Below are 25,460 nucleotides of genomic sequence, written 5' to 3'. Positions count from 1 at the left end.
ACCAGGAGCTGAGATGGGACAAGTTGGTGTGGGGGTAGGATGGGGGTATCAGAGATTGGCTCCCATAGATTCTGGGCCCAGTAGACTCCTCACGATACCCTCTCGTCTCCCTGAAATCAATCCTTTCAGTTTATTTTCTCCTAGACTTTTAAGTGCTTTAAGCACGTAAACCCATGCCTGTAGAGAGCCCACAGCCGGGCCTCATGCTCTAAGGACCTGGTACACATACTAGGCACACTTCCGCCTCTCATTACCCCTGTGTAGACAGTTCCCATTCGGACACCTGCAGAGCTAGGACAGACGTCTGAACTGACCCCACGATCTCCCATGTGACAGACAGGAGATCATTTATCAGCCGCACATGGCCTCTCATTTGCCTCCATCACAACCACAAGCTGGTACTTTCCATCTCCTTGCATAAAGAGGCATTTCTTTACTCCAGATAATGAGAAGGCTTAGCCTTCTCTCCCTCCCTCCCTCCCTCCCTCCCTCCCTCCCTCCCTCCCTTCCTTTCCCCACACTCACTTTGGCTTCAATACGTATTTCCAAAATGTCCTTCAGCCAAAGTGGCTGTTCTTGCTGATTTCCCCATGGCATGACACAACATTCAATCTCAGCAAGCTTCTAATTGGTGCCCATCTTCGGGTGGGAGCAACAGTCTCTCAACAGTGAGCTCTCCAGACAGCAGGGGCTGGGCCTGAATGTAAGTACTCCAGATAGTCTAGATAGGGCCTTCTTTTTTGAAATTAATTAATTTTATTTTACATGTGTGTGCCTGGGTACATGTATGTGCACAGTGTACATGTATGAGCCCCAGGAGGCCAGAAGAAGGTGATGGATCCCCTGAGGCTGGAGTTACAGGCAGTTGTGAGCCATCATGTAGGTGCTGGGAACTGAGTCTAGGTCCTCTGCAAGAACAGCAAGTGCTTTTAACCACTGAGCCATCTCTCTACCCTCAGTCCTGGCTGGCCTTCTTGTCTGAGCTATTGGGAGGGCACAGGAGCAGCATGAAAGGGCGTTGGATGTGAAGAGTTCTTCCTAGAGGAAGATAAGTAAATAGAAGGAGTAATGAACTTGGAATTGATGTCCATTGCCCATGCTTCCCCACAGGAGAGGGAACCTTCAGGGTCGGTCTGTAGTGGGTAGCCTTTCCAGCTTTGATCTGGAAGTTCCAACCCCCATCGCGGCTTCGGTAACTGTCACGCCTACAAGGCGGGGCTGAGAGAGGACCCTGAAGACCAAGATCTGGATTTGCCAGCTCTCGTGGTTCCTGGACCCTGGACACTGGAGGTGGATGGAGCAGAGTTCTCCAGAGATCACCGCTGGACTGCGCCACACCTTTCCCAGATCCTGTTACCTATCCCTTCACTTGTAAGTTACCCCACAAAATAAACCTCCCTTTTAATTACATGGAGTAGCCTTAATAATTTCACCAATATCTGGCGCTCACGTGGGGCAAATTCCAAAGGCCTGGGTGGTTCCCACCCTCAGCTTCCTCCCTGGCTGGTGGGCACTTGAAGCTGCAGGGTACTGCCTGCAGAGCTCCAGAAAACCAGGAAAAACCTACACGGTTCCATTCCTGAAAAAGATCTAATCTGATCTCAGTTCAGCGGCAAGTTCAGCTGTGAGTGAGGCGTTCCCCCTCCTCCCTGAGTGCCAGCTCCCGCCCTAGCCCGAGGCTTCCACAGTTTCACCTAGTTAAAATAGACACCCTACAGAGGCACTGAGAGGGCTTGGAACTCTCCAGGCCCTGAAGCTCCAGGGAGTCACCGGAAGAACTGCCTACTGCCTGTGCTCACTCTGCTGCCAGCCAAGGCATTCAACAGGACCTGCTTTGGAGCTATACCAACGCCTCCTGCTGGCTGAAAAGTGCTACTACACCCCCCAAACCGCAGAAAGGTAAGCTAGGCAAACAAGCATCTTATTTCAAGTAAAAGTACTTAATAATTTTACACCTTAAAACTGACTAACAAATTTTGAGTAATTCTTGTAATATGGCCGACAATATTACCTGACAAGAATTTAAAACCCTTTTTGCCTGTATGATGAATGACATTTTCCTGGAAATATACGACCTTCCTAAGGCGTATCTGGCCTGTACCATTTTGGCATTCATCGTAATAATTCACACAGTGTTCAAATACTGGTTTAATAATAAGAACAAAGATGAGTCATTATTGGGACTAATACAGGCTTTAAAAGATAGCAATGAAGGCTTACATAAAAGATTCTCTGGAATCTGCTAACCAGGATTTACAAAACAAGCTTATACCCAAAATTGATTTTATTGATAATAAATGTGAATATTTAATGGATAGAGCACTAACTCTCCAGAGTAAAGTTGTGGCTACTTGAAGAAAGAAGTGTATTGCAGTCAACAAAACTGAAAGGAGTTAGAGATTTGAAGAGCAATTTGACATCAGACATGGAGATGCAGAGTTTGGAGTTTCCCTAGTTGGTTTTTGGTTGTGCTTTGGTCCAGTATTTCCTCACTATGCTCCCTTCCCTATGTTTTGGAATGGTAATGTATATCCTGTGCCATTATATGTTGGAAGTATGTGATCTGCTTTTTAATTTTGATTTTATAGAGGATTATAGTTAAGAGATTGCATGAATCTCAGAAGAGACTTTGAACTTTAGACTTTTAAATAAGTTTGAGACTGTTACAGACTATGGGGACTTTTGAAGTTGGACTTAATGCATTTTTGCATTATGTTATGGCTACAAGCCTTTGGGAGCCAGGGAGTGGAATGTGGTGGTTGGCAAGAAAATAGCACCCAAAGGGAGTGGCACTATTAGGAGGTGTGACCTTGTTGGGGTAGTTGTGGTCTTGTTGGAGGAAGTGTGTCACTGTGGAGGTGAGCTTTGACATCTCGTATATGCTCAAGCCACGCCTAGTGAGGCCATCTACTTCCTGTTGCCTGCATATCAACATATGGCAGCTACCTCTCCAGCACTGTGTCTGCCTGCATGCTGCCATGTCCCGCCATGATGATAATGGACTGAACTTCTGAACTGTAAGTGAGCCACCACAGTTAAATGTTTTCTTTGTAAGAGTTGCCATGGTCATGGTGTCTCTTCACAGCAATAGAAACCCTAAGACACACACACACACACACACACACACACACACACACACACACACACACACTCCCAATGCATTGATGTTCTTCAGTCCAAACACATGGTGACCATGTTTAAACCCTCTGAAACTGTAAGCTAAAATAAACCTTTCCTCCCTTCAAGTTATTTCTGTCAGGCCTTTGCTCACAGCAACAATAAAACCCAGACACACAGCAAGTGGTCTCTGGTGATAGCAAGGACGGGGTTTGCTCTTGACACAAGAGACAGAAAGTTTTCTGCAGTGTGGAGTTCAAGAAATAGCCACAAAGATTAAGTGAGCTCTTCTCAGCCTGGCTCCTGCTGCCTCCTCCTTTCAAGCAGAGGTGGTACCTGGTAGAGGTTTTAAGTCAGTTCCCTCAGGTCCCTGTGAACAAAGGCTTACCTCCCCACCTCCAACGACCTTTGTGCCAGAGGCTCTGGGCCATAGTCAGTCAGGCGAGAAAGTTTGGGGAAGCTTGGTGCCGAGGGAGCCGGCTGGCTCTGCAGGTGGATTGGCAGCCTGAGCACCGGGATCAGGTGCCTCTTTGGAGAGTCGCCTGTGCTGGGGCTGCCTCTGGCCTTCCCACCGTCAGACAAGAGTCAATCCATTTTCCCTCAAGCCCCAAACAGAGAGTGTGATATTCATCTTTGAGAGCCGGATAAAATCGTGCTTTTCCCACAGGCTGTTTGACCCGAATGACCAGAAAGAACAAAGGAGGAAGCAAGGCCCCGCTAGCTCACCCTGCAGCCTGTGAACTTGGCATCTGATTCTGAGACTGTAATGCTATCTGAACTGAGCTGGGCAATAGCAACTTCCTAGGTCTCTGATAATTTTTCTGAATGATTGGTAGGTAATAGCTGATATTCTGAATAGGGTGAAGTTCCACACACCCGCCCCCCAGCACCTGGGAAGAGGGAACCTCAAGTCTGTAGGAGTATTTTTTGGTTAATAACATGGGCAGTGTCATCCCTGGGCAGGTGTGTTGTATTAAAAAATGAGTAAGCCATGAAAGACAGCATTTCTCCGTGTCCTCTGCTTCAGTTCCTGCCTCAACTTCCCTCAGTGATGGAGTGTGACAGAGAAATGAATGTAAGACAAAGAAACTCTTTTTTCCCTGAGTTGCTCTTGCACATGGTGTTTGTCACAGCAGAAGAAAGTAACTAGAGACGTGGCCACTGGGCCTGGTCAGGTCAACCCTTTGCCATGGATCTCAGCTGTGGGCCTTACCTTCAGTGCAGTGGGCAGAGTACTTCTCTCCCTTGGCTCTGTGCTCGGTTCCCTAGAAGCGCTGATGGTCAAGGTTAGGCTGGGGATGGCCTCCTGGCTCCTAGTTATCTCCATGTCAAATCCCCTACTGTTTTGGTTTGAATCTGAAACATCTCCCACAGGCTTATGTTTTGAACACACAGTCCCTAGTTGTTGAGGACCCCCAAGCCTCAAGGCAGGCAGGGAGACAATCCATGTGAGAGTCAGTACCATCTTTGCAGTCATTGGGTCAAGACTTCCAGAAACTGATGCTGTGGTTTGTTTTTCTAATACATTTAAGCACAGTAAAACTTTGGGGGAAAGTCTCCACTGGATGGTTTTCATACCAAAGCTCCAGGGCTGGCTACATCAAAATTCCCTTGCAAGGTAGCAAAGCACCCATGACCTTTCCAATAAGAATGAATTCTATTGACTGATAGACAGACCTCAGGGCTAGGGCCTAGAAAGGAAGAGTATGAAATAAGCCTAAGGATGGATTCTATTGATGGGGGATGCAAAGTATATGGGGTCTCTTCCTTAGGGATGGGTTCTATTCAATGAGAGACAAAGCCCAGGATTAGGGTCTAAACAATGCTCAGGATATTGGGGGGATTCAGGTGGAGGCTGGCTTCTAATAAACTAGCAAAGGATCACCAGGTTGTTTGACCACTTTGCCTGGCATTCTGGGTGACCAGGAGTCATTCAAATTTCCTTCCTTTGAAGAAAATAGGCCCCATGTGACTGACAATTCTGGCTTCTCAAACGCTCATTCTAAGCTGGGCTTCCAACAACTACTTCGTGGTGCTATTTGGGGAGGATCTGGAAACAAGGTCATGGGGTAGGGGCAGGGGAGGGGGTCCTCAGAAGTCTGTTATCTCTGCCTATTTCCTGTCTCACTCTGCTTCTTGGTCTCTCGTGATGCAACTGGTCTCTGCCACACGCTCCTGCCGCTGTGATGTAAGCAGGTCCGCCATCATGCCTGTCCTGCTCTGATGGGCTGAAACGCTCTGGAACCGTGAGCAGAAAGAAACCTTTAATCTCTTTAGTTTCTCTGTCAGGCACTGCGGTCACAGCACACACAGGTGTCTGACGTTCCTGTTTTGTGCACCCCACACGAGTCATGTTCTGCACACCCCTATCTGTGTAGGCGGAGTCCCCACACTTGCCTCGGTGGCTCTAACACAGACATCATTCCATCTGGAAGACCCTTCTAGGTATGCCTGGTGGTCCCGGGAGTGGTTCTCAGAGGAGCTCACAGAACCCCGGTGTGTTTCAGTTCTTCCATCCGGAATGCTCCCTTCCTGAGTGGCCACTGCCTGACCCTTATAGTACTGCAGAGATTTATGTGGGGGTGCTGCTTCCTGGATCCCCCAACACAACAAAACTATCAAATGCCCACATTAATTACTTTTACCATGTCTTTGACCAAAATACACCACAGAAGAAACTCAAGAGAGGAATTACTTATTTTTGCTCACTGTTTTAGAGTTCTCAGTCCTTCAGGAAGGGGTGGGCCTGAGGGAGCAGGGTAGCTCACACCGGGGCAGCCAGGCAGCAGAGAAAACAGAATGGCATCACTAGTGTTTGCCTGGCTCTCTCCTTTCCCCTTCTGCTCCATCCAGGTCCTCAGCCTATGAGACAGTGCTGCTCCCTCAGGGTGGGTCCTCCCTGCTCTGTCCATCTTCCATGGAAATGCTCTTCCGGAGACACCAGAGATGTGTCTCACCATCTAGGCGATTCTAAGTCCAGTCAGAATAGTGATGAATCATCATGGCGTCTCCCTTAGTTAGGGTTACTATTGATGTGAAGAGACACCTTTAATTGAGGCGTTCGATTACAGTTCAGAGGTTCTGTCCATCATCATCATGGTGGGGAGCATGGTACAGCATGCAGGCAGACATGGTGCTGGCAGTTGAGAGTGCTATATCTTGTAGGCAACAGGAAGTAGACTGAAAGTCACACTGAAAGGAGCTTGAGAAAAAGACCTCAAAGCCCGCCCCCACAGTGACACACTTCCTCCAACAAGGCCACACATACTAATAGTGCCACTACCTTTGGGGGCTATTTTCTTTCAAGTCACCACAGCGTTCAAACAGAATTGGGACCCTGCAGCCTTTTCTACGCTAAGGTCACACTATGCTTCAGGCTGAGGCCAGGTAAAGAGCATACTTTGTCCCCAATGTTGCAGGGACCTGCCCCTCCAGACTGGCTCCATTTGGAAAACAGCCCTTTTAGCATCTGCCCCAGGCACCTCTCTGAGACAATATTCCAGGGTCTCTTATTTCTGATTTGAGTCACATATGATTTCGACATTGTACCCTGCGCCCTATAGTGCCTAGATGTCACTCAGGGATCTGAAGCCCACTTAGATGGTCCACAGGAGTCATTCACGGCTCTGAGCCAGCTGTGGAGTTGACTGGAGGATGGATAACCTAAGATGGCCTTGCACTTGTGTCTGGTAACCCTGGGTGTCATTCTCTGTCAGGTTAGCTAGGCTATCTTCCCATGATTGCCGTGGCAGGATCTTCAGGAATGGCAAGAGACTAGATCTGATGGGTGAGCACCTTCAAAGCCCTCTGCTTTTGCGAATGTTCCATTATTTAAAGCAAATCCCCTAGTTACTGCTTTCCAGAGTCTGCTAAAAATAGACTCCATCTTGAAATGAGAGGCCCTACAGCATCACAATGCAAGGGTGTGGTCCCAGCCAGGAGAAAACTGTGACGTAAACTTTGGAATCTATTCCACGACCTCAACCCTCTTATCAACCTTATATGCCTCCTTGCAGACCCTCTTCCCCACATACAAGCACAAGCTTCTATAAGCAGTGTCCTGCAGGCTGGAGCTTCAGGCTGGGATAGAGGTGGGGTACAGAAGGAACCACACACACACACACACACACACACACACACACTGTAATGGATTCAGTATCCCTGAATTCCTTCAGCATCTCTGGCTAGACCAACATCCTATGAGCTTGAGGTTATAGTTAGTCCTTGAGGCCCAGTTAGTTAACTGAGCTTGAGGCCCAGTTAGTCCTTGAAGGAGCTGTGAGCCAGTCACTTGGGTTGTAGACTTGCCCCTTTCAACCAAGAAGGTTGCTTTGTAGGTGTACAGAAGGGTGGCTCACCCACTGGTTGCTCTGTAGGTGTACAGAAGGGTGGCTCACCCACTGTAATGGTTAGTTTTAATTGTCAACTTGATACAACTACAATTACCTCAGGAGAGTATCAATGAGGGACCATCTAAATGGGGTTGGCTGTGGAATTATCTTCATTTTGTCAGTTAGTGTGGAAGACTCAGCCCTCTGTGAGTGGCACCATTCCCTAGGCAGGGGTCCTGGAGTGATAAGAATGGAGAAATCATGCTGAGCAGAAGCAAGCCACCACATGCATCCATTCCTCTCTATTCTTGTTTGTAGACGTGATGTGACTGGATGTTGTAAGTTCTTGCCTCCCTGACTTGTCCACCATGATGGACTGTAACCTGAAACTGTGATTTGTGGATGGCAACTGTGAGCCGAAATAAACCCCTTTTCCTTGAAGTTGCTTTTGTCAGGACATCCTTACATTTTTTAAAATTTTATTTTATGCACATTGGTATTTTGCCTGCCTGCATGTCTGTGTGAGGGTGTCAGATCCCTTGGAACTGGAGTTACTGACAGTTGTGAGCTGCCATGTGGGTGCTGGGAATTGAACCTGGGCTCTCTTGAAGAGCAGTCAATGCTCTTAACTGCTGAGCCATCTCTCCAGCCCTTGTTGGGGTATTTTATCACAGCAACAGAAATGAAATGAGAATACCCATCGTCACATCTTGAGGAAACGATGCTGGTTCCTTCCTAATGCCCCCCACTTCTCAAGTGGCCACTTAAATAACATGACTTCAACATGGACCAGGGATTGAACTGGAGGATCTTCTGGGACCAGTCAATATAATCTCATTGATCCTCTGAGCTGCAGTTTACCATTTCCATTTGCCTATGAGAAAACAGAGGCTCAGAAAGGTTGGATAATTCCCCCAATGCTACACAGTGAGTAAACAGCAGAGCTGGGATGTAGGTTTTTACATTCATATTTGTGATGGTTATTCTTGGTTGTCAACTTGACTACATCTGGAATTAACTGCAACCCAAACTCCTGGATACATCTGTGTGGGATTTTTCTTGCTTGAACTATTTGAAGTAGGAAAACCCATCCTAAATCTGTGTCTTTTGAGGTGGGAAGATCCACCTAGAATCTGGGCCACACCTCTCTCCAGGTGACAGCTTATAGACGGGAAGAAGGAAGCATTTGTTCTTTGCCTGCCTATTCTCACTCTTGCTTCACTTCTTGGGGATTCTGACACACACTGAAGACCAGCTGAGACATCCAGCCCCATGGACTGAACAACTGCTGGGTTCTTAGACATTCCATTGGTAGACAGCCATCGTTGGAATAGCTGGACCACAGCCTGTAAGCCACTGCGATAAATCCCCTTTCTATATATAGAGATTGATTCTATCAGGTCTGTTCCTCTAGAGAACACTAATACAACGCTTCTCCTTACTGTCCATGTTCTTTCATAATCTTCAATGTCCCACTAAGGAAAGTACCACATTTGCATCATGCTGTACAATCCTCCAAGATCCCTGGAAGTGTTCAAAACTTCTAACCCTTGGAAATTTCCTGCCTAGGAAGCAAATACCACTTGGTCTCAAAATGGGAGCGTGAAGCCCAGATGCCCCCTGCCTGGACTCAACCCAGTCTGCTGACTTTGTAGTCTACACACTTCTTTCTCACCACACAGTTTCAAGTGGGCATTTCATGGTTGAGGAATCTGCATCTAGCAGTGTCAAGGGGACAGAGCCAGAGAAGAACTTCGGAGGAAAAGAAGTGACGTGCATGTATCACCACACATAAACTGAAATGAAAAACGATACCAAACTGTGAAACAAGAAACTCGTACTTAGCTGAAATAAAAATACCTGGGTTTGGGATTTTGCAACTGCATTATTCAGGGTAAGATTATAGCAAAAAACTTTTCAAGATGTTGTATGGAGGGTCGCTTGTGTCCCAAACTGATCCATCACTGTGCTTTTGGGCTTTGTGGGTATCTGTCAGCATCTTCTTATTTGGAGATTAGAACTCAGGGAGGTGCCGTTTTAGTTCAAGTCTGAACCCCCCACAGGCTCGTCATATGCTCAGAGTCCTCAGATGGTGGCACTGTTGTGGAGGACTTTGAGAAACAAGGAGGTGAGGCCCGGCTGGGGAAGGGGGCCACTTGGGTGGGCCCCTTGGGGTATCGTGTCTCCAGCCTCTCCCTTTTCTCTCTCTTTCTCATCCACTGTGAGGTTCCCCGCCACATGCTGCTGGGAATATGCTCTGCCCAAGTACATGAAGGGATCAAACCCTTCTTTAAAACCAGGAGAAAAAGAAACCTTCCCCCCACTCAAATGTTTTTCTGTACATTTGGTTACAACAATGAGAAAGCTAACAGATGCTGTGCAGTACCATCATCCCCTGCCTCACCAGAGGCTGAAAGGGATAAGACAGACAAGCTGGTTGCAAGCCCCTCTAAGGACTCTGGCCATGCAGAGTGTGAAGCCAGGATGCAGTGTCAGTGCGATCTGTACCCCAGGGTAGAGGTGGTGGCAACCGTCTCTGCAGCAGTAACAGGGGTGTGGCTTAGGGATGCACTCGGCTACCAGCTTCCCAGGTCCTGCCTGCTTGCTTTTCTTTCCTTCCTTCCCTTATTTATTTTTTTATGTATATGCCTATGGCTGTGTGTATTGTGTATGATATATGTATGTCTTTGTGTGGGTGTGAACATGTGTATAGAGGCCAGAGGTCAACACTGGCTACTCTCCTTTATCACTGTCTATTTTTTGAGACAGGGTCTCTCTGAACCTTGGGCTCATCATCAATTTAGCCAGCTAATGAACTCAAGGAATCTACCTTTCTCTGCCCTCCCACTCAGTGCTGGAGTTACAGATGTATGGCACCATGCCCAGCTTTTACCTGGGTACCAGGGATCTGAACTTAGGTCCTGATTCTTGCACAGCAAGTACTTACCTCCCAAGTCATCCCTAACCTCATCCTGTGTTTCCTAAGCCCGCCTTTCTGCTTCTGTGCTACGTGGCATCCCCCTAACCCCATACATCCCTCTTCTGAGAGGGGTGGCTGAGTTGAAAGTCTGTGTACTGTTGAAAACTCTGATGAATGTGAGGCCTTCAGATAAGCAGAGATATAGTCAGATGGGTAGCCAGCCTGGGAACCTTGGTGGTCACACAGGGAAGCCACAGAAGAGATGGGCCATCCAAGGGAAAGACATGGAAGAGAAAGGTCATAAGAAGGCAGAGATCATGAAAAGCAGAGGTTATAGAAAGTAGAGGTCATGGAAGGGAGAGAACACTGAAATGAGATGCCCTGGAAGGAGGATGTCATGGAAGAGAGAAGTTATGGAATAGAATAGGTCCTTAAAGACAGAGGCCACAGGGAGGAGAGACCACGCACTGAGGAGGAAGAGTGGATGGTGTCAGGTCAGTGGCAAGCCCATCAAGAGAGGGAGAAGACTCAGGTGTTGCCTTTTGGTTACCATCACCATTTTTTTTTTAAACATAGAGACTTGCTTTGTAGCTGTGGTGGTTTGAATAAGAATGGCCCTAGGGCTGGAGAGATGGCTCAGTGGTTGAGAGCACTGGCTGCTCTTCCAGAGGACCCAGGTTCAACTCCCAGCACCCACATGGTGGCTCACAACTGTCTGTAACTCCAAGATCTGACACTCTCACACAGACACACATGTAGGCAAAACACCAGTGCACATAAAATAAGAATAAAAAAATAAAATTATAAAAAAGAATGGCCCCCATAGGCTCATATACTTGAATGTTTAGTTACCAGAGAGTGGAACTGTTTGAAAGGATTAGAAGGATTAAGAGGTGTGGCCTTGTTGGAGGAAAACTTCACTTTTGAGGTTTCAAAAGCCCAAGCTTGGTCCAGCCTCTCCCCTCACTTCTCTCTCTCTTTCTCTCTCTCTCTCTCTCTCTCTCCCTCTCCCTCTCCCTCTCCCTCTCCCTCTCCCTCTCCCTCTCCCTCTCCCTCTCCCTCTCCCTCTCCCTCTCCCTCTCCCTCTCCCTCTCCCTCTCCCCCCTCTGTCCTTGCTGTGGGTAGGATGTAGAACTCTCAGCTACTCCAGCATGACAGCATGATGCCTGCCTGTGCCTCCATGCTCCCAGCCATGATGATAATGAACTAAAACTCTGAAACTGTAAGCCAGCCCCAATTAAATGCTTTCTTTTCTAAGAGTTGCCTTGGTTGTGGTGTCTCTTCACAGCAATAGAACACTGACTAAGACAGTAGGCCAGGTTGGCCTTGAATTTGTGATCCTCCTGAGTGCCAGCTTACCAAACCTGCCTCATCGAGAACCCAGTCTTGATGTTGGCCTGGGTAAAAGGATGGATGGCTGCTGGGGACACAGTATATAGATGCTTTCCCACAGGGCTGCCCTAACAGGAGCCCCCAAATGGGACACCTTCTGAAAACCACCAGAGCCCCATTTACTGTCCAACAAAGACATCCAGTAACTTGGATCAGAGAACTAGCACAGCCTCCACCTTCGAAGTTTCTCTCCAGGATGCCGTCTATAGAACAAGGTCCTCCTACTCCAGAACTCAGCACTCATACTTTTGAAATTAGGAATTTCATTCATTTCATCATGATCTTGAAATAGGGTAATGGAGTTACGCCAATGAATAGCCCAGCACAACATGGGCAATGCAATAAAGGGGGAAGTAATAAACGGCGACTGCCAGTCCCTCCACACTGGCTTGGCTCATTTTAGGAAATAAAAGTAATTATCACCTGTGCAACCTGGCCGGCCTGCTCTGTACGTGGGGAAGAAAACAATTTCAGAACTTTATTTCCTATATTGAATGTCGATAATTGGATGTATTTATAAGTCTCGCTGGAAGAAAGCAGCTTGTGATTTCAAGATGAGAAAACAGTCTTCCAAAGACTGAAAAACAATATATTCCCCATTTTCACACACACAAAAAGAGCTTGTTTCTTCGAGGTGTTGAAGGGGCTGCTGGAATGATTTGCTTTTCTGAAGCCACCGTTCCATTTCTCATCATGAATTGCCTCGTAGACCCTGGCAAAGCACCCAGCAGGGACCACTTCATCTGACGCAGTGACGGGGGCTTCACGGGGAAGGCCCCTTGGCTGCTGCCTGCCTCTGTTCTGCAGGAAGATGGATGCCCAGATGAACCAGGCCAGCGAAAGAGGAACAGGGTGTGATGTAGGGCCTTCCTGGGGCTGATGGTGTGGTCCCAGAGAACACGGCAAGCCACTGGCCTTGGAAGTAGGAAAGCTAAGGTTGGCCCAGCCATTATCACAATGGGCAAGGACTCGGGCCTGCTAGTACCATGACAGAAGAACAGCCACCTAGGTGTGTGCTGTGGTTTGAAGGAGAAATGTCCCCTACAGACCTGTGCCTGAACACTTGATCCCTGGTTGGTGGGAGACTGCCGAACCTTTGGACTATGGCCTAGTTCACAGAAGCAGGTCTCTGGGAGGAAAACTTTGAAGGTGATAACTGCTTCTGGACTGATCCACTAAGATGTGAGAAGCTGCCACCCCAGGCTCCTGCCACTGTGCATAGAGCTGCCCTGGGAGCCATGCCCTCCCTGCCATGGACTGTGGCTCCTCATTCTAGCTTTGTTTCTGATGCTGTGGCAGAAGGCCACATAGGGGAGAAAAGGTCTTATTTCTGATCATGAATCCAGGCTGCAATCCATTGCTTTGGGGAAGTCAAGGCAGGAATGTCACACAGCTTGGCCACATCGCATCCACAGTCAAGAGCAGAGAGACACAGATGCACGCATGCTCACTCGCTTGCTTGCAGTCAAGAGCAGAGACAAGAATGCATGCATGCTCGCTTGCTTGCAGTCAAGAGCAGAGACACAAATGCACGCATGCTCACTCGCTTGCTTGCTTGAGCTCAGTCCTCTATCTCGACTCACAGAGTTCAGGACCACCTGTCTAGGGATTGGAGCTGCCCATAGTGGGCTGGACTTTCCCACATCAATAAAATTAATTCAGCTAATCCCTTCCCTCAGACATAATTCAATCTAAACAGTCACTCCCTGAGACTCTCTGAGTGACCCTGGGTTGTGTCAAGTTGACAACTCAAGTTAACCGTCACAGCCTCTAACACGGGCCCAAATGAACCGTTTCTCCTTTAAGTTGCTCCTGTCAGGTCTGGGGGCACAGCGATGAGTAAGCTAACTAATATATCATGTCCTGTCTGTCACATGCCTTCAAGTCCCGCCTGGGAGAGGTGAGCTTGGAATATATGCTCCTGTCCGTATCTGTCACACACACACCCCATGTTGACATGAATTAACATGAGTCAGAGACCCAGTGGGCCAGCAGTGTCCATGGAGCTGTGGGGAGTGGTGGTGAGTAGGGGTGAGTAGGGCAGGGCAAGTTGGTCTAACACAGTGCCACAGGAGAAGGAGGACCTTGCCCAGGGTGGATCTCCTGCACGTGTGTCTAGGACAGGGCTCTTCTGGAGAAAAATATTACACCGGCAACTGAGCTAATAAAGCCACCACCTGTAGGCCGTTACAAGGCCAGACCTTGTCTCCGAGGACCCCATGACCTCAGATGTGATGCGGCCCAGTGTGAGGTGCGAGCGCGCTGCCTGGCACACTTCCTCAGCTGATTTACACACTCCCACGCTGACTCTCTAAAATCAATCTTTCCCCAATTGCCTCCTGGCTCTCAGCAGCGTCCGGGTCTGTCCTGCATGAGTAACTCCAAAATGTTCTCCCACACCCTGAGCGGCTTCTCCTAGAGTCCCCGCCAGAGCCTCTGATGGGCAGGAGCAGGGGAGGGGCAGGCTCTGGCACAGCCTCCCATGGGGAGTTCGGATAGGTGGTGGGGCATGCTGGGATCCAACTGGAGAGCAGCGAGGAGCTGGGAAGGCTTGCAGGAAAGGCTCTTGAGCAAGTGTGGGGGAGGGACAGCCCTGCTGGAGCCTCCGGTGGGGAAGGGTGGGGAGAGGCAGGGAGTGTCTGACATACAAAACTGTCAGAGCAGACCCTGCCTAGAGGCCCGCTGTCCAGATGGGCCTGGGTGGGCAGGAGCCGTGGGCAGTCCGTCCCTGTTACAACCACAGAAAGAGTGCTCCATTCAGTGGCTGGGTGTTCTCTGCCTCTCTTGTAAATATTTAGGATAATTACTTCTTTTACACATTAATAAGCATTAAGCTGGCAGCTGGCTTAATTTTGACATATTTTATGTCAAAAGAAGTGGGGTTGTGATTAGCTGGGGGCAGGTTTTCCTACTACAAACCGACACGAATAGCTTTCTGCTCATCCTTTGCTATTTTTAAAAAGTGTCCCTTAGTAGGGAGTCGAGACTCTTCAGCTGAAGATGGAGCTAATATGCGCATGTGCACCGTGTGTGTGTGTGTGTGTGTGTGTGTGTGTGTGTGTGTGTGTGTGTTTCCAAGTTCTCAAGAACATGTTACTTATCCTTCCGGGCCTCAGTCTCCTCTTCTGTAAAATGGTGCTAAGATAGTACCTATCTCATGGGGCTTTTGCGAGACCTCTGTGAGCAGTAACATCTGCAAAGAATTTGAACCAGTGCCTGTAAGTGCTTGGGACCTGCTGAGGGTAGGGAGGGCAACGTCTGCCTTCTGATGTGGGATCTACATCAGATGTAGTCCGTTCTCTTTAGTAGGTCTCTGCCCTAGCCTGGCTCTACAGACTTCCCTCTCCTCACCCCCCAGCTTCTCTTCCTTCAGCTCCTCCATTCTGCACTTGAGGCTTGCACAAGATCTTAATAGATTTAACTCCCCAGTCTTACATTCAAGGCCCTGCAGGTCTCCTTATCTCTCCGGCCACAGCCTCTCTCCCCATACTCCCTTTCTGGGATGCTGAAGGCTTCTGTTACTCCAGTTACCCCAGCTCTCTGCCATCCTTGACCTTCCTCCCCATGGTTTCTTTACTCCTGTATGTTCTTCCCGCGGGTGGGGTGCCACAACATAAGGTCAGGGGCTGACCCAGAATCAAGTCATCTCCTGTCTCAGACACTTCCTCCCACGAGGGAAAGCCTCGTGGTTGCTGCAAAGGTCCCTCCTGGCTCCAGGCTGGAACCTGAGATGTCCTGCACAGACCCTTAACCCCTCCAGGGCTCCGCCTCTTCTGGGTGTGCAGTCCGGAGCCGGAGGTGGGAGGGGCCTGCCGACTGGCCCCGCCCCCGTTCGCTTAAAGACCCGCCCCTGGTCCCGCCCCATCCTCCTCCTCAGGACCAGGGCAGGTTCAGCTGACGCCGCACTCCACGTGACGCTAGCGCCGAGTGAACATGGCGTCCACCGCACGGTGAGTCCTAAGTTTGCCCCTCGCTCCTGCCTGAGGGCGCGTAGAAGTGGCCTGCCTCGGTGTTCCGGGCTGGACAGTTGGTGACAGGCCCCTGGGCTCAGACTGGGCTTGCTGTGTGGCCGCGGGTTGCGTGCTTCTTCTCGCGGGCACCGAAACCGAGCGCCTGGCGAGTGGTACCCGCAGCGTCCCTGCACGCTTGTGGCTGCCCACCGGCCCTCGAAGGCGGCCCTGGAGCCCATCGTGTGGCGGCCTCACGGTCTGTGGCAGAGATAGGAGCTTGACAAACCTGTTCACTGCCACGCCCCTCCGATGGGGTGGGCTCCAGGTCCCCAGGCACTTCCCCAAGAGTGAGGGAAGCTTTTGGAGTGGGCGTGGAATCCCGGTTTCTCAGACCAGCACTTCCCTCATTTCTTTCCTGGCCCAAACGTCAGCTCCTCTAAGACACTTTCCCTTAACTATGTGATCAACTCTACAGTGCCTGGTTTTCTACGTGTCAGTTGTCTCCTCTCTGTCTCTAATGCGGGCTTCATGTTGGGCCTCACTAGCCCAGTGCCTTGCTCGTTTTAGGTTGGCCTTAATTCTGCAGGATTAAAAAAAGGTCGGTGGTCCTGTTGGGAGGAAGTGTGGACCGATGGGCTCACTCAGTCTTGGGGACAGGGAGAGTAGGGTGCATTCCTGAGCTAGTAGGTGTGGTGACCGGTGACCTCTCCAGACTTTGTCCTGGGGGAGCAGGAAGGATTGTCATCTGGGATCTGCTTTTTAAATTTTTTTTTTTTTTTTTTTTTTTTACAAGGGTCTCACTCTGCAGCACAGGCTGACCTGGAACTCTTTTTGCTCTGCCCTTCAGAGTGCTGGCATGGCAAGCATGTAGCACTACACTGCTTGCATCTACGTCTTCTTTTTCTTCTTTTGGTTTTTTGAGACAGGGTTTCTCTGTGTAGCTCTGGCTGTCCTGGAACTCACTCTGTAGACCAGGCTGGCCTCGAACTCACAGAGATCCACCTGCCTCTGCCTCATGAGTGCTGAGATTAGAGGCATGCGCCACCACTGCCTGGTGGCAGTGGGATCTGCTTCTTAAAGAGCCTGATAGCTTGCGCTGTGATTTCCGTGGGAGGGAGTGTGGACCTAGTGGTACAGGGTGTTAGGAAGGGTAGGGGTAGAAGAGGGCAACTCTCCACACACAGGGTTGGGAACTGAGATAAGTGTGGGGAAACTCGTGGACCAACTGCATCTCTCTATATGAGATGAGGGTGTCTTCGATGGCTTCCAAGGATGGGAGAGCTTTGAATGTAGCAATCATTTAGTGGGTACCTGTTGTTTTCCAGGAATAACACTGGGCCGTTAAAGCTGATTGACATGTGGGATTCTGTCGTCTAACTCTCTGCCTCTGATCTTGGTCTGCGCCAATGAGAAGTATGGGCTCTAGGGTCATGGGGTGGTCTTTGTGCTAGGTGGTCTTTGGGGTGAACTTTAAACAGTGAGACACACTTAGGGTGGAGAACTGTGCAAAGTCCTGGTAAGTGTCCAAGAACCAGGACCAGAACTTTGAGCCCAGCCTTTGACCTTCTGTTAAGCACAGAATAAGTATGGGCAGGTATCGGTCTGTGGGGTCTCATCTGTCCATCTGGGCTGGCCAGGTGGTCACAGGCATTTCAGCAGCTGTATTTGAGTTTGAGGTTTCAGGCTGGTCCAAGACTTGTTTTTTTCTGGAAGAATCCTAAGCTGGGTTAGGAACTGGCCAGCTCTTCAAAGGAAGCCTCTTGTAGCCAAGCTGGTTCTCTGAGGTCATCACGTGAGATGATTGAAATGGTGACCCAGATCTTGGGGAGGCGCATTTACCAGGAAACATAACAGATGTGGGCAGTGTCCACAGTTGGCCAGGGCCTCCTTGGGAAGAGCCATCTCAGAATGGTTGTAGAAATGTCCTGAGAAATGTTGAGGCTGAGTTGAGTCCAGTAACTTCCTTAAGGGGACACGTTTGGAGGATGTTCCTTAGAAAGATGGGCTGTCTACTGCTGCATTCACATGATAGGTCAGTATGTCAGTTGTCTCCCCTTTTTTGCAAGTGCCAAGGTTGTAACCCAGGACTTGCTTGGGCCAGGCCTGGTGTTCTACCACTAAACTTTATTCTCAGCATTTTTTTTTTAATTTAGTTTTTTGAGATAGGGACTTGCTCTATGTAGGCCTTGAACTCATGATCATCTTGCATAAGCTTCCAGAGTCCTGGGATTACAGGCTTATGCCACCATGCCTAGCTAAGAGTGTCAGATATAATGCACCCCAATTCATAGCCACAGGCTTCCAATGAGTCAGAGTTGGTTTCCTGCAGAGTCCCAGTAAAGCTTGGGAACAGGAGGCTCGTGAGAATCTCAGGGGTGCTCCATATGAGTTGGGGAGCAGTAGGAGCCCTAAGTAGCATCCCAGACTCAGTGAGAAACTCCCGAATTCTGTGCACTGGTAGGAGGTAGCCCTGCTTTCTCCTTGAGCCATGCTCTGCGTTTTCTATGTACCTGTCTGCATTTGTTGCCCTGTGTTCTTGTTCTGAGACCTGCTCACCTAATGGCCCTGGGATACTCTTGTCTTTTAACATGAGTAAAAGATTGTTCACAGTCCTGCAGGTCCAGCCCAGATGGTTCCTCCTCCCACAAACAGGCCTCCCATTGAAAGGTTCCTGCTCAAAACTCCAGAGAGTCTCAGTTTGTGTTAGTGGCACACACACATCTTCACATCTGCCCATCACGAATAGCTGTCTCAACTTTCTGTTATCCCTTTCCTGGCATCCTTGGGTCCCAGGACCAGTTTGGTTTGTATCCCTGTGGCCATCAACCCATGATTAGAGCTTAGTGAGATGGTCCCACGAGAAGGAAAGGAACATTCACCCTATGAATTATTCCCAAATCCTGTATGTTTTCCTAGGAGACAGCAGTGACCAGGGAGAGGACTTGCGGGTAGGAAGGGGGACAGAATTCCAAAGTCTCTCATTCTTCATCTGAGTGGCACTCCAGGAGCCAATGCACAGCCAGCAAAGGGCATCACACCAGCTGCCCTGGGTGTGTACGATGAGCTACTTCCCATGCTGGAGTAAGCATTCTAGACAGAAAACGTTGGGAGGAATCAGGGTCTCGATCAAACGCTGTCACACCCTTCTGTGAACCTTGTGCAAAGTCCTCATGCTGACTCGGCAAAGCTGGCAAGTCTGTGGAAGCCGGGCTGGCCCAGGTGCCCCTTGCCCTCTGCTTCTTCTCTAGGCCTGGTCCTCTCTCTAGTCAACCCTCCCTTTTCATTCTTACATGTATGTGCTTGTTCTCCAGTCCTCCTCAGCAGAGAGGGAAGTGGCCTTCTGCCTGAAGCTCCTCCAGTCAGGGATATCTTCCTGTCGTTAGGCAGCCAGTGGCTACTGAGCGTCTCAAAGCCTGGTCATTCTTGTCTGCCGTGTCTTTCTCTGGGAACTCACCCATGTGGCTCTCTCCGGAAGTGGCTTTCCATGGTAGCACAGGGATCAGGTTATAATCTGTGCAATGGAGTGTGTGGGTGTCAGTGACGCCTGTATGCTTGTCTTCGTCTGTGCTCTGCTGCTATACTAACTCCCTGAGGCTGGCACCTTATAAAGGAAGTCATTGTATTTTGCTCACAGTTTGAGAACCTCCCCTGATGTTAGAACTTGATGGATGCCTCTAATGGAAGGAATACATATGAAAGGGATGAGCAGCTTGTGTGTAAAAGAGGGGTCCTGTGGCAAGACAGCTGGCTGAGCTCACTTTGTGACAGCTCGCCGTCTCAGTAACTGTAACAGTCCCATGAGACCTAGCTCATTCCCTTGAGAATTAATCAATTAATTAGTAAGCATGAATTCCTAGTCTCCTCCTAGAAAGCTGCAGACCTTTTAAAGGCCCATGACACTGGAGACCAAGTCTTTGCATGAGGACCTTAGAGACAGACCAAAGCAGCATCCTCCTGTAATGCCATTCATTAATGAGCCAGAGATATGCAAAGGATCTTAGTTATGTGGCCCAGGCTGGCCTCTTGAGTTTCCATCCTCTTGCCTCAGCCTCCCAAGTGCTAGGATGCTACCATGCCCAGCTTGGTGTAGTGTTTTAAAAATACATAAAATCAGTAAAATATTATAAGGAAAACCAATTAGTGGAAATGCAGCTATCAAAATGTTAAATGAATTTGTGATATGGTCCGATGCGGTTGTTTTTTTGTTTTGTTTTTTTACTTTTGCTTCAGCTGCTGTTTATTGACATTCAGGTGGGCACTATAGCAACAGGCCTGGAGATGCTGCAGCAGTAGCCTGGAAGGTGCAGAGTGGAGTGTGTGTTCCCGCAGTAACAGCTGAGGGGTGCACAGGGAGGCGGGGGAGGCCAAGGCTGTTGGGGAAGCAAGTCAGGGCCAGGGCCAGACGTTATCACACAGGAACCTGGGCCCCGTGCCCTCAGCCCCTCCTACACTTGCTGTCTCCAGGCCAGGGCTGGGAGTTCTCTGGGCAACTTTCCACAGGAGCAAAGTATGCAGAATGTCACTGCCCTTTTGTGATAAAGCCAGAGGGTTTCCAGTTCTGCCCTATGCGTTTATATTATACATTAGCTAACAAGAGCCTGGAGCAGGTCTAACAAGCACCTTGGTTTTGAAGCCGTGATAAACAAGGGTGGTATTTTGAGAAAGTGTTGCAGCAGTACAGCGAAGTGACAGTCCCTGTGAGTTCTGCGGGTGACAGAGTCCCAGGTATCGCTGATACTCAGTGGTTAGTTGCTTATCCCAGTGATTGAACAAAATGTAAGTTTGAATGGTAAGTTAGAGAGAACGAAGGAGCGAATTTTCATAACATTCTATGCATGGCTCTCTGTGGACCTAGAAACCTACAGGTGGCCATTGAAGGCAAAGGAGAGGGTGGTTGTGTTGGCTAGTTTGATCTCAACTTGACACAAGTTAAAAGTTGTTTTGGAAGATGGAACCTCAGTAGAGGAAATGTCCCCACCAGATTTGCCTGTGGGAAAGCCCATGGTCCACTTCTTGATTGATGATTGATGGGGAGGGCCCAGCTCATTGTGGATGGTGCCACCCCTGGGCTGAGCAAGCCATGAGAACAACCTGTAAGCAGCACCCCTCCGTGGCTTCTGCATCGGCTCCTGCCTCCAGGTTCCCGCCCTGACCTCTTTGGATGATGGACTGTGATGTGGAGGTGGAAGTCAGTGAGCCCTCTCCTCCCCAAGTTGCTTATGGTCATGGTGTTTCTACAGCACCAGAGACCCTGAGACATCGGCACAGGAAGTTTGGGACAGGGATGGGCTGCAGGGGCTGTGGCACTGCAGCCTCCCTGGAGGCTGCTCTGTTATTAGTCAGTCTGTCATTGGCCCTGGGCTGCTTCCTGGGCCGTGGTGGTCGGCCTAAGAAGGTCTCTTCTGTGGATGTCTTTGAGCCCTGAGCTGGTCCACAGCCACATTCATTCTCAAACATGTCTGTGCCCTGGCTGCATGCAGTAGACTGCTTGTGCTTTTTCAATTCCAAGGGTCACTTAACCAACCAGCCAACCACCCTTCTTCAGAAACCAGTTGGACAGCCAAGCCTAGAGGCACTGGCCTGAAATCAGCTATTTAGGATTCTAAGGTAGGTAGGAGCAGATTCAAGACCTGCTTGGCTGACAGAGCAAGTTCAAGGCCAGCCTGTCTCAAAATAAAATATTAAAAAAGGGGGTTGGCTGGGGAGGTACTTGCCTAAGATATCCCCAGTATTACAAAAGAAGCCAATTGGGAACGTTTTATTGGTGCTGCACTCGATGACTTTACAGGGAGAAGGCGCTCTTGTCTGGCCCTGGCTGTCACTCCAAGGGTTTGCTATCATCATAACCTTTGATCCTGAGGGTGTCCTGGAGTGCTTAGTGATTGCAGCACATGGCCTTGCCTGGTGGCTTAGGCTGAGCCCAGGATAAGGTAGATGGTGTGACTGAGCCCTGTGGAGGGAGGGGTAAGTGTGGTCATCCCTCAGTATCCCAGGGGCTTGTCCCAGGAATCCCTCAGACACCAAAATGTTCAGATGCTCAAGTCCCTTATATGAAACAGGCAGTAGGCCCAAGTCTGGCTGTCCAAAGGGATCTTAGGCCTTTGAGACAGTTCCAGACAAGAGGCCGAGAACCTTCTAGATGGGATGATTACATGCCAGGGGTAGCTGGCACTTTGTAGACTTGAGCTGACTCACAAGGAGGAGAGGAAGCTAGGTGAGCATTTTTAGCCAGTGGTGCTGTGGGAGGGGGTGACTTGGTGTGAGCCTATCCGTAGCAGGGGTCCCCATGCATTTGCTCATGAGGACCCTGTAAAGATGAGTTTCTTTTCTCTGATTGTGATGGGTGTTACTGAGTGGGTGGGAAGGGTGTGGGAGTCCCTGGAGTGTGGGTGGGTGCTGGAGGGCGCACTTTCAGTTCCTGTCAGCCAGGCCACTTGGGAGCCATGCTTACAAGCTGTTACCAGGACCCTCCTGCCCTTTCATCCCGGAGGCCGAGAATGGCAGACATAAGCCCTGGCTTTGTGGAAGCCCTGGATACCCATGCCCACGCAACTTCCCGCTCGCTGTCCTAGGAGGAAGGAAGGGCAGGTGCCGGGTAGGAGTGAGTGTCTGCAGCATGGGCCTGTGCGGATGCTCCCCACTCCACAACCCTTCCTGCCTCCTAGTTGGGGCTGATTCCGCACCCTCTAATCTGCACAGTTGGGGTGTGGCCCCCACAAATTAATGGTAACAATGGCACACGCAGCAGTCATTTATCAAACACTTGCTGCGTGTCAGGCAGGGTGCTCGGCACAGGACACAGGGACTTGGACAGATCTCGGTCTGTCTCTCGGAGGACCTGTTTCAGCTAGAGATCTGGTCTGATGCAGCAGCTCTAGGTCTGTCTCATCAGTTAGGGACCTGGTTAATGCTGGCAGTTCACTACAGGGATGGTTTCACAGAACCGCAGGGACATGAAAAGAACCGGGAAGAAGAGGAGCCTGGTGGCCCTGCTCTACAGGACTGGCTCAGGCCATTTAGTTTTATGGCCCGCCAGGAAAGGCCTCAAGGGAGCAGGTTCTCTCTGCCCACTGTTTTACCCCTCCCCCTCCTCCATCTCGCACGCTTTCCTCTGGAATCCAGAGGCAGCGCCCAGGCCAGTGGACCTACCAAACTCACTCTATAGGCTCAAGACACCGTGGGTGGGGTTGGATCTGGAGGGCAAGTGGGGAGACTGGCCTAGTGCTATGTGGGGCACGTGGCAGTGGCTGGACAGGAGAAAAGAGTTCAGGAGGGAATGTTTACAAGGTGGCCCGGGGCCAAGATGTGTAGGAAGTGTGTGTGAGGCGCACACCACTGCAGTGTGAGGGGAGGCCCATCACAGCCCTCTTTCAGAGCTACTGTGCTCTGGGTTGAGCCTGCTCCTGAAGCTGCCCCCCAGCTGGCCACTTCAGGGGTTCCCTCTTGCACGTCTTACCCTTGTCTGAGTTCTAGCTGCCTGGCTTGGCCTGCCTGCCTGCCTCCCTGAGTTCATTCGTTTACCAGGCATTGACACCAGTTCTGCCTTTGTCCTGGCGTCTCTCACGTTAGCCTGTGCTGTGCACATGGGAAGGGGCTGCTACAGGGTGGGAAGCTCAGACCAAGAAGGCAGTGGAGAGTTTCTTAACGTAGTCCAGGTACGAGGTGGACCTGGCCACCCTGAGGAAGCCCCCTAATTTCTCAGTAGGCGTGGGTGGTGGAGCAGAGGTGGAACGAGAAGGCAGGAGGAGGCAAGGTTCAGGTCTTTATTGTGCTCACTGAGTTTGAGGAGAGATACGTCAGAGGGCCAGGGGCCTCTCCGTCTGGAGGGACGTCATTGGCCTGTGGCAGTAGATGGCACTTAAAACTGAAGCCCTGAGTAGACCCAGCTGTGCCCAGTGGAGGGAGAAGTGTGGACCTAGCCCTGGGGTTCCAGTAGGAGGTTGGCCTGGAAGTGATGGGGAACTGAGTGAGGTTGGAGGAGCTGTACTGTTCAGCAGTATTGTCTACCCGTGTCATGGCTACAGAAAGGCCTGGTGAAGACTAGATCGAGACCCGCGGCAGATTCAGGAATGTAGGGTCATTGTGGTCAGATAGCTTGTGTTGGCTTAGGGGAGCCATGTGTAGGCCTCATGGGGTTGTCGTGAGAGCCGGAGGCTGGGTTCCTCCTTAGAGTATTTACTCCAAAGTGGAGGAACAAATGGATTACTGAGAGCAATGAGAAGTATTTTTTTCTGTTTCTAGGGTCAGGTTATTGCACATCTGAATGTTGAAGGTGCCCCAGTGGGGGAGAAACATTGCAGAAGCAACCTGTGACTAGGTATGGGGAGGGGGCAGGCTGTACACAAGTCACAGGTGTGGCATGGGACCTGAGCTACCCTAGAAATCTAGGGAAGCACATTTATCTCCCAGTGACACCAGGCCTGGCCCTTCCCAGACCCTGTAGACTTTTCCAGAACACCAGCTTTGCTCTCCTGGAGGTCTGCACTCTATCTGCTGGTCACAGGGCACGGTGCTGTGGGGGTGCACTGAATGTGTGTACCGAGGGGTTGGGCATTGTTGGGTATGGGAACTACCAACATTGGCTCAAGGCTGGCAACATGTGAAGGAGGGCAGAATGGGGAGGGAGTTCATGGTGGCCAGTGCTGTCTGGGTCAGAGCTCAGCTTTCTCACCTGTTCTAGAAAATCCAAAGCCCATGACAGGCCCCGAAGGGTAGCACATGAGTGACATCTCTAGCCCCTGCAGAGGCTTTCCCTCACACGCCTTGCCCACCTACCAGCTGAGAAGGTACCCCTCATTGCCAGGGTAAGCCAGGCACTTAGGAGCAGAAGGGTAGACTGTGATGGACAAGCCTCAATAGCCTTGGTTGGCTCCGTGAAGGACCGTCTCTGGGACCCAACAGGTTACGTTCCGGCTGGCTTACCACAAGTTGATGGAAGTGCCCCCCCCCCCCCCCCCCACAGAGGCCCAGACCACAGGTGATAGACGCATGAGGGAGGTGCTAACCGGCCTGTGCTGTATCTGCTCATGTCTCCACAGCCCTTCGTTCTCCCTGGGGAATGAGACCCTCAAGGTGCCGCTGGCACTGTTTGCCCTGAACAGGCAGCGTCTGTGTGAGAGGCTGAGGAAGAATGCCGCTGTTCAGGCCGGCTCTGCTGTTGTGTTGCAGGGAGGAGAAGAGATGCAGCGGTACTGCACCGATACCTCCATCATCTTCCGCCAGGTGAGCCTTCTCCCGTTCTTACAGGCCTGTCTGCCTCCAACACCAGGCACGGGCTTCCCAGGGCCCTGGAGGCAGCGTGCGAGCAGGAATCCCAATCTCCAGCCTCACCTGCTGGGCGGAGCTGTCGAGGCATGGAAAGAGATCCTTGGGGGAGCAAGCAGGCTGGGCTTCGTGGAGGACTGGTGTGAATTCGGACAAGCAAGAGCACAGTGTGCATGGGAGTGGGTAAAACAGCGTGGCCTGGGCCACTGGCTACAGTTTGGGGGACAGCAGAAAGTCAAGCTGCAGATGAGGGGTTGAGTGCCCGGGACTGGATGCCGGCAGGGAGGAGAGCTGCGAAGATTGTGTCATCTGCCTGTTTGGAGGCCAGTGCTCGCCCTTGGCACCCTAACTAGACTGTGCACCCCCGTATGTGTGTCGGGGGCTCTATGAAGTTCTGGAACTCTGGTGTACAGCCTAGATATCCTGACATAGCCGAGAATTACTCCAGCAACACTTGCCCAGGAAGCTAGGTTGACCCAGAGTTGG

At 50.4% G+C, this 25,460-nt stretch overlaps 1 protein-coding gene across 1 annotated transcript in view; it reads left to right on the top strand.

Moving 5' to 3' along the window:
* Positions 1-15,604: 15,604 nt before the first annotated feature.
* Pepd (peptidase D) overlaps positions 15,605-25,460 on the top strand; it is a 136,207-nt gene continuing 126,351 nt past the window's right edge. The window contains exons 1-2 of the mRNA XM_006985003.4: positions 15,605-15,710; positions 24,749-24,932. Coding sequence (XP_006985065.1) covers positions 15,694-15,710; positions 24,749-24,932 — 201 coding nt within the window. The 5' untranslated portion in view covers positions 15,605-15,693. The remainder of the gene's footprint in view (positions 15,711-24,748; positions 24,933-25,460) is intronic.

The sequence above is a fragment of the Peromyscus maniculatus genome, chromosome 1, assembly GCF_049852395.1.
Source record: "Peromyscus maniculatus bairdii isolate BWxNUB_F1_BW_parent chromosome 1, HU_Pman_BW_mat_3.1, whole genome shotgun sequence".
NCBI lineage: Eukaryota > Metazoa > Chordata > Mammalia > Rodentia > Cricetidae > Peromyscus > Peromyscus maniculatus.
The sequence above is the reverse complement of the archived record's forward strand: the minus strand, read 5'-3'. Positions and strand labels throughout refer to the sequence as shown.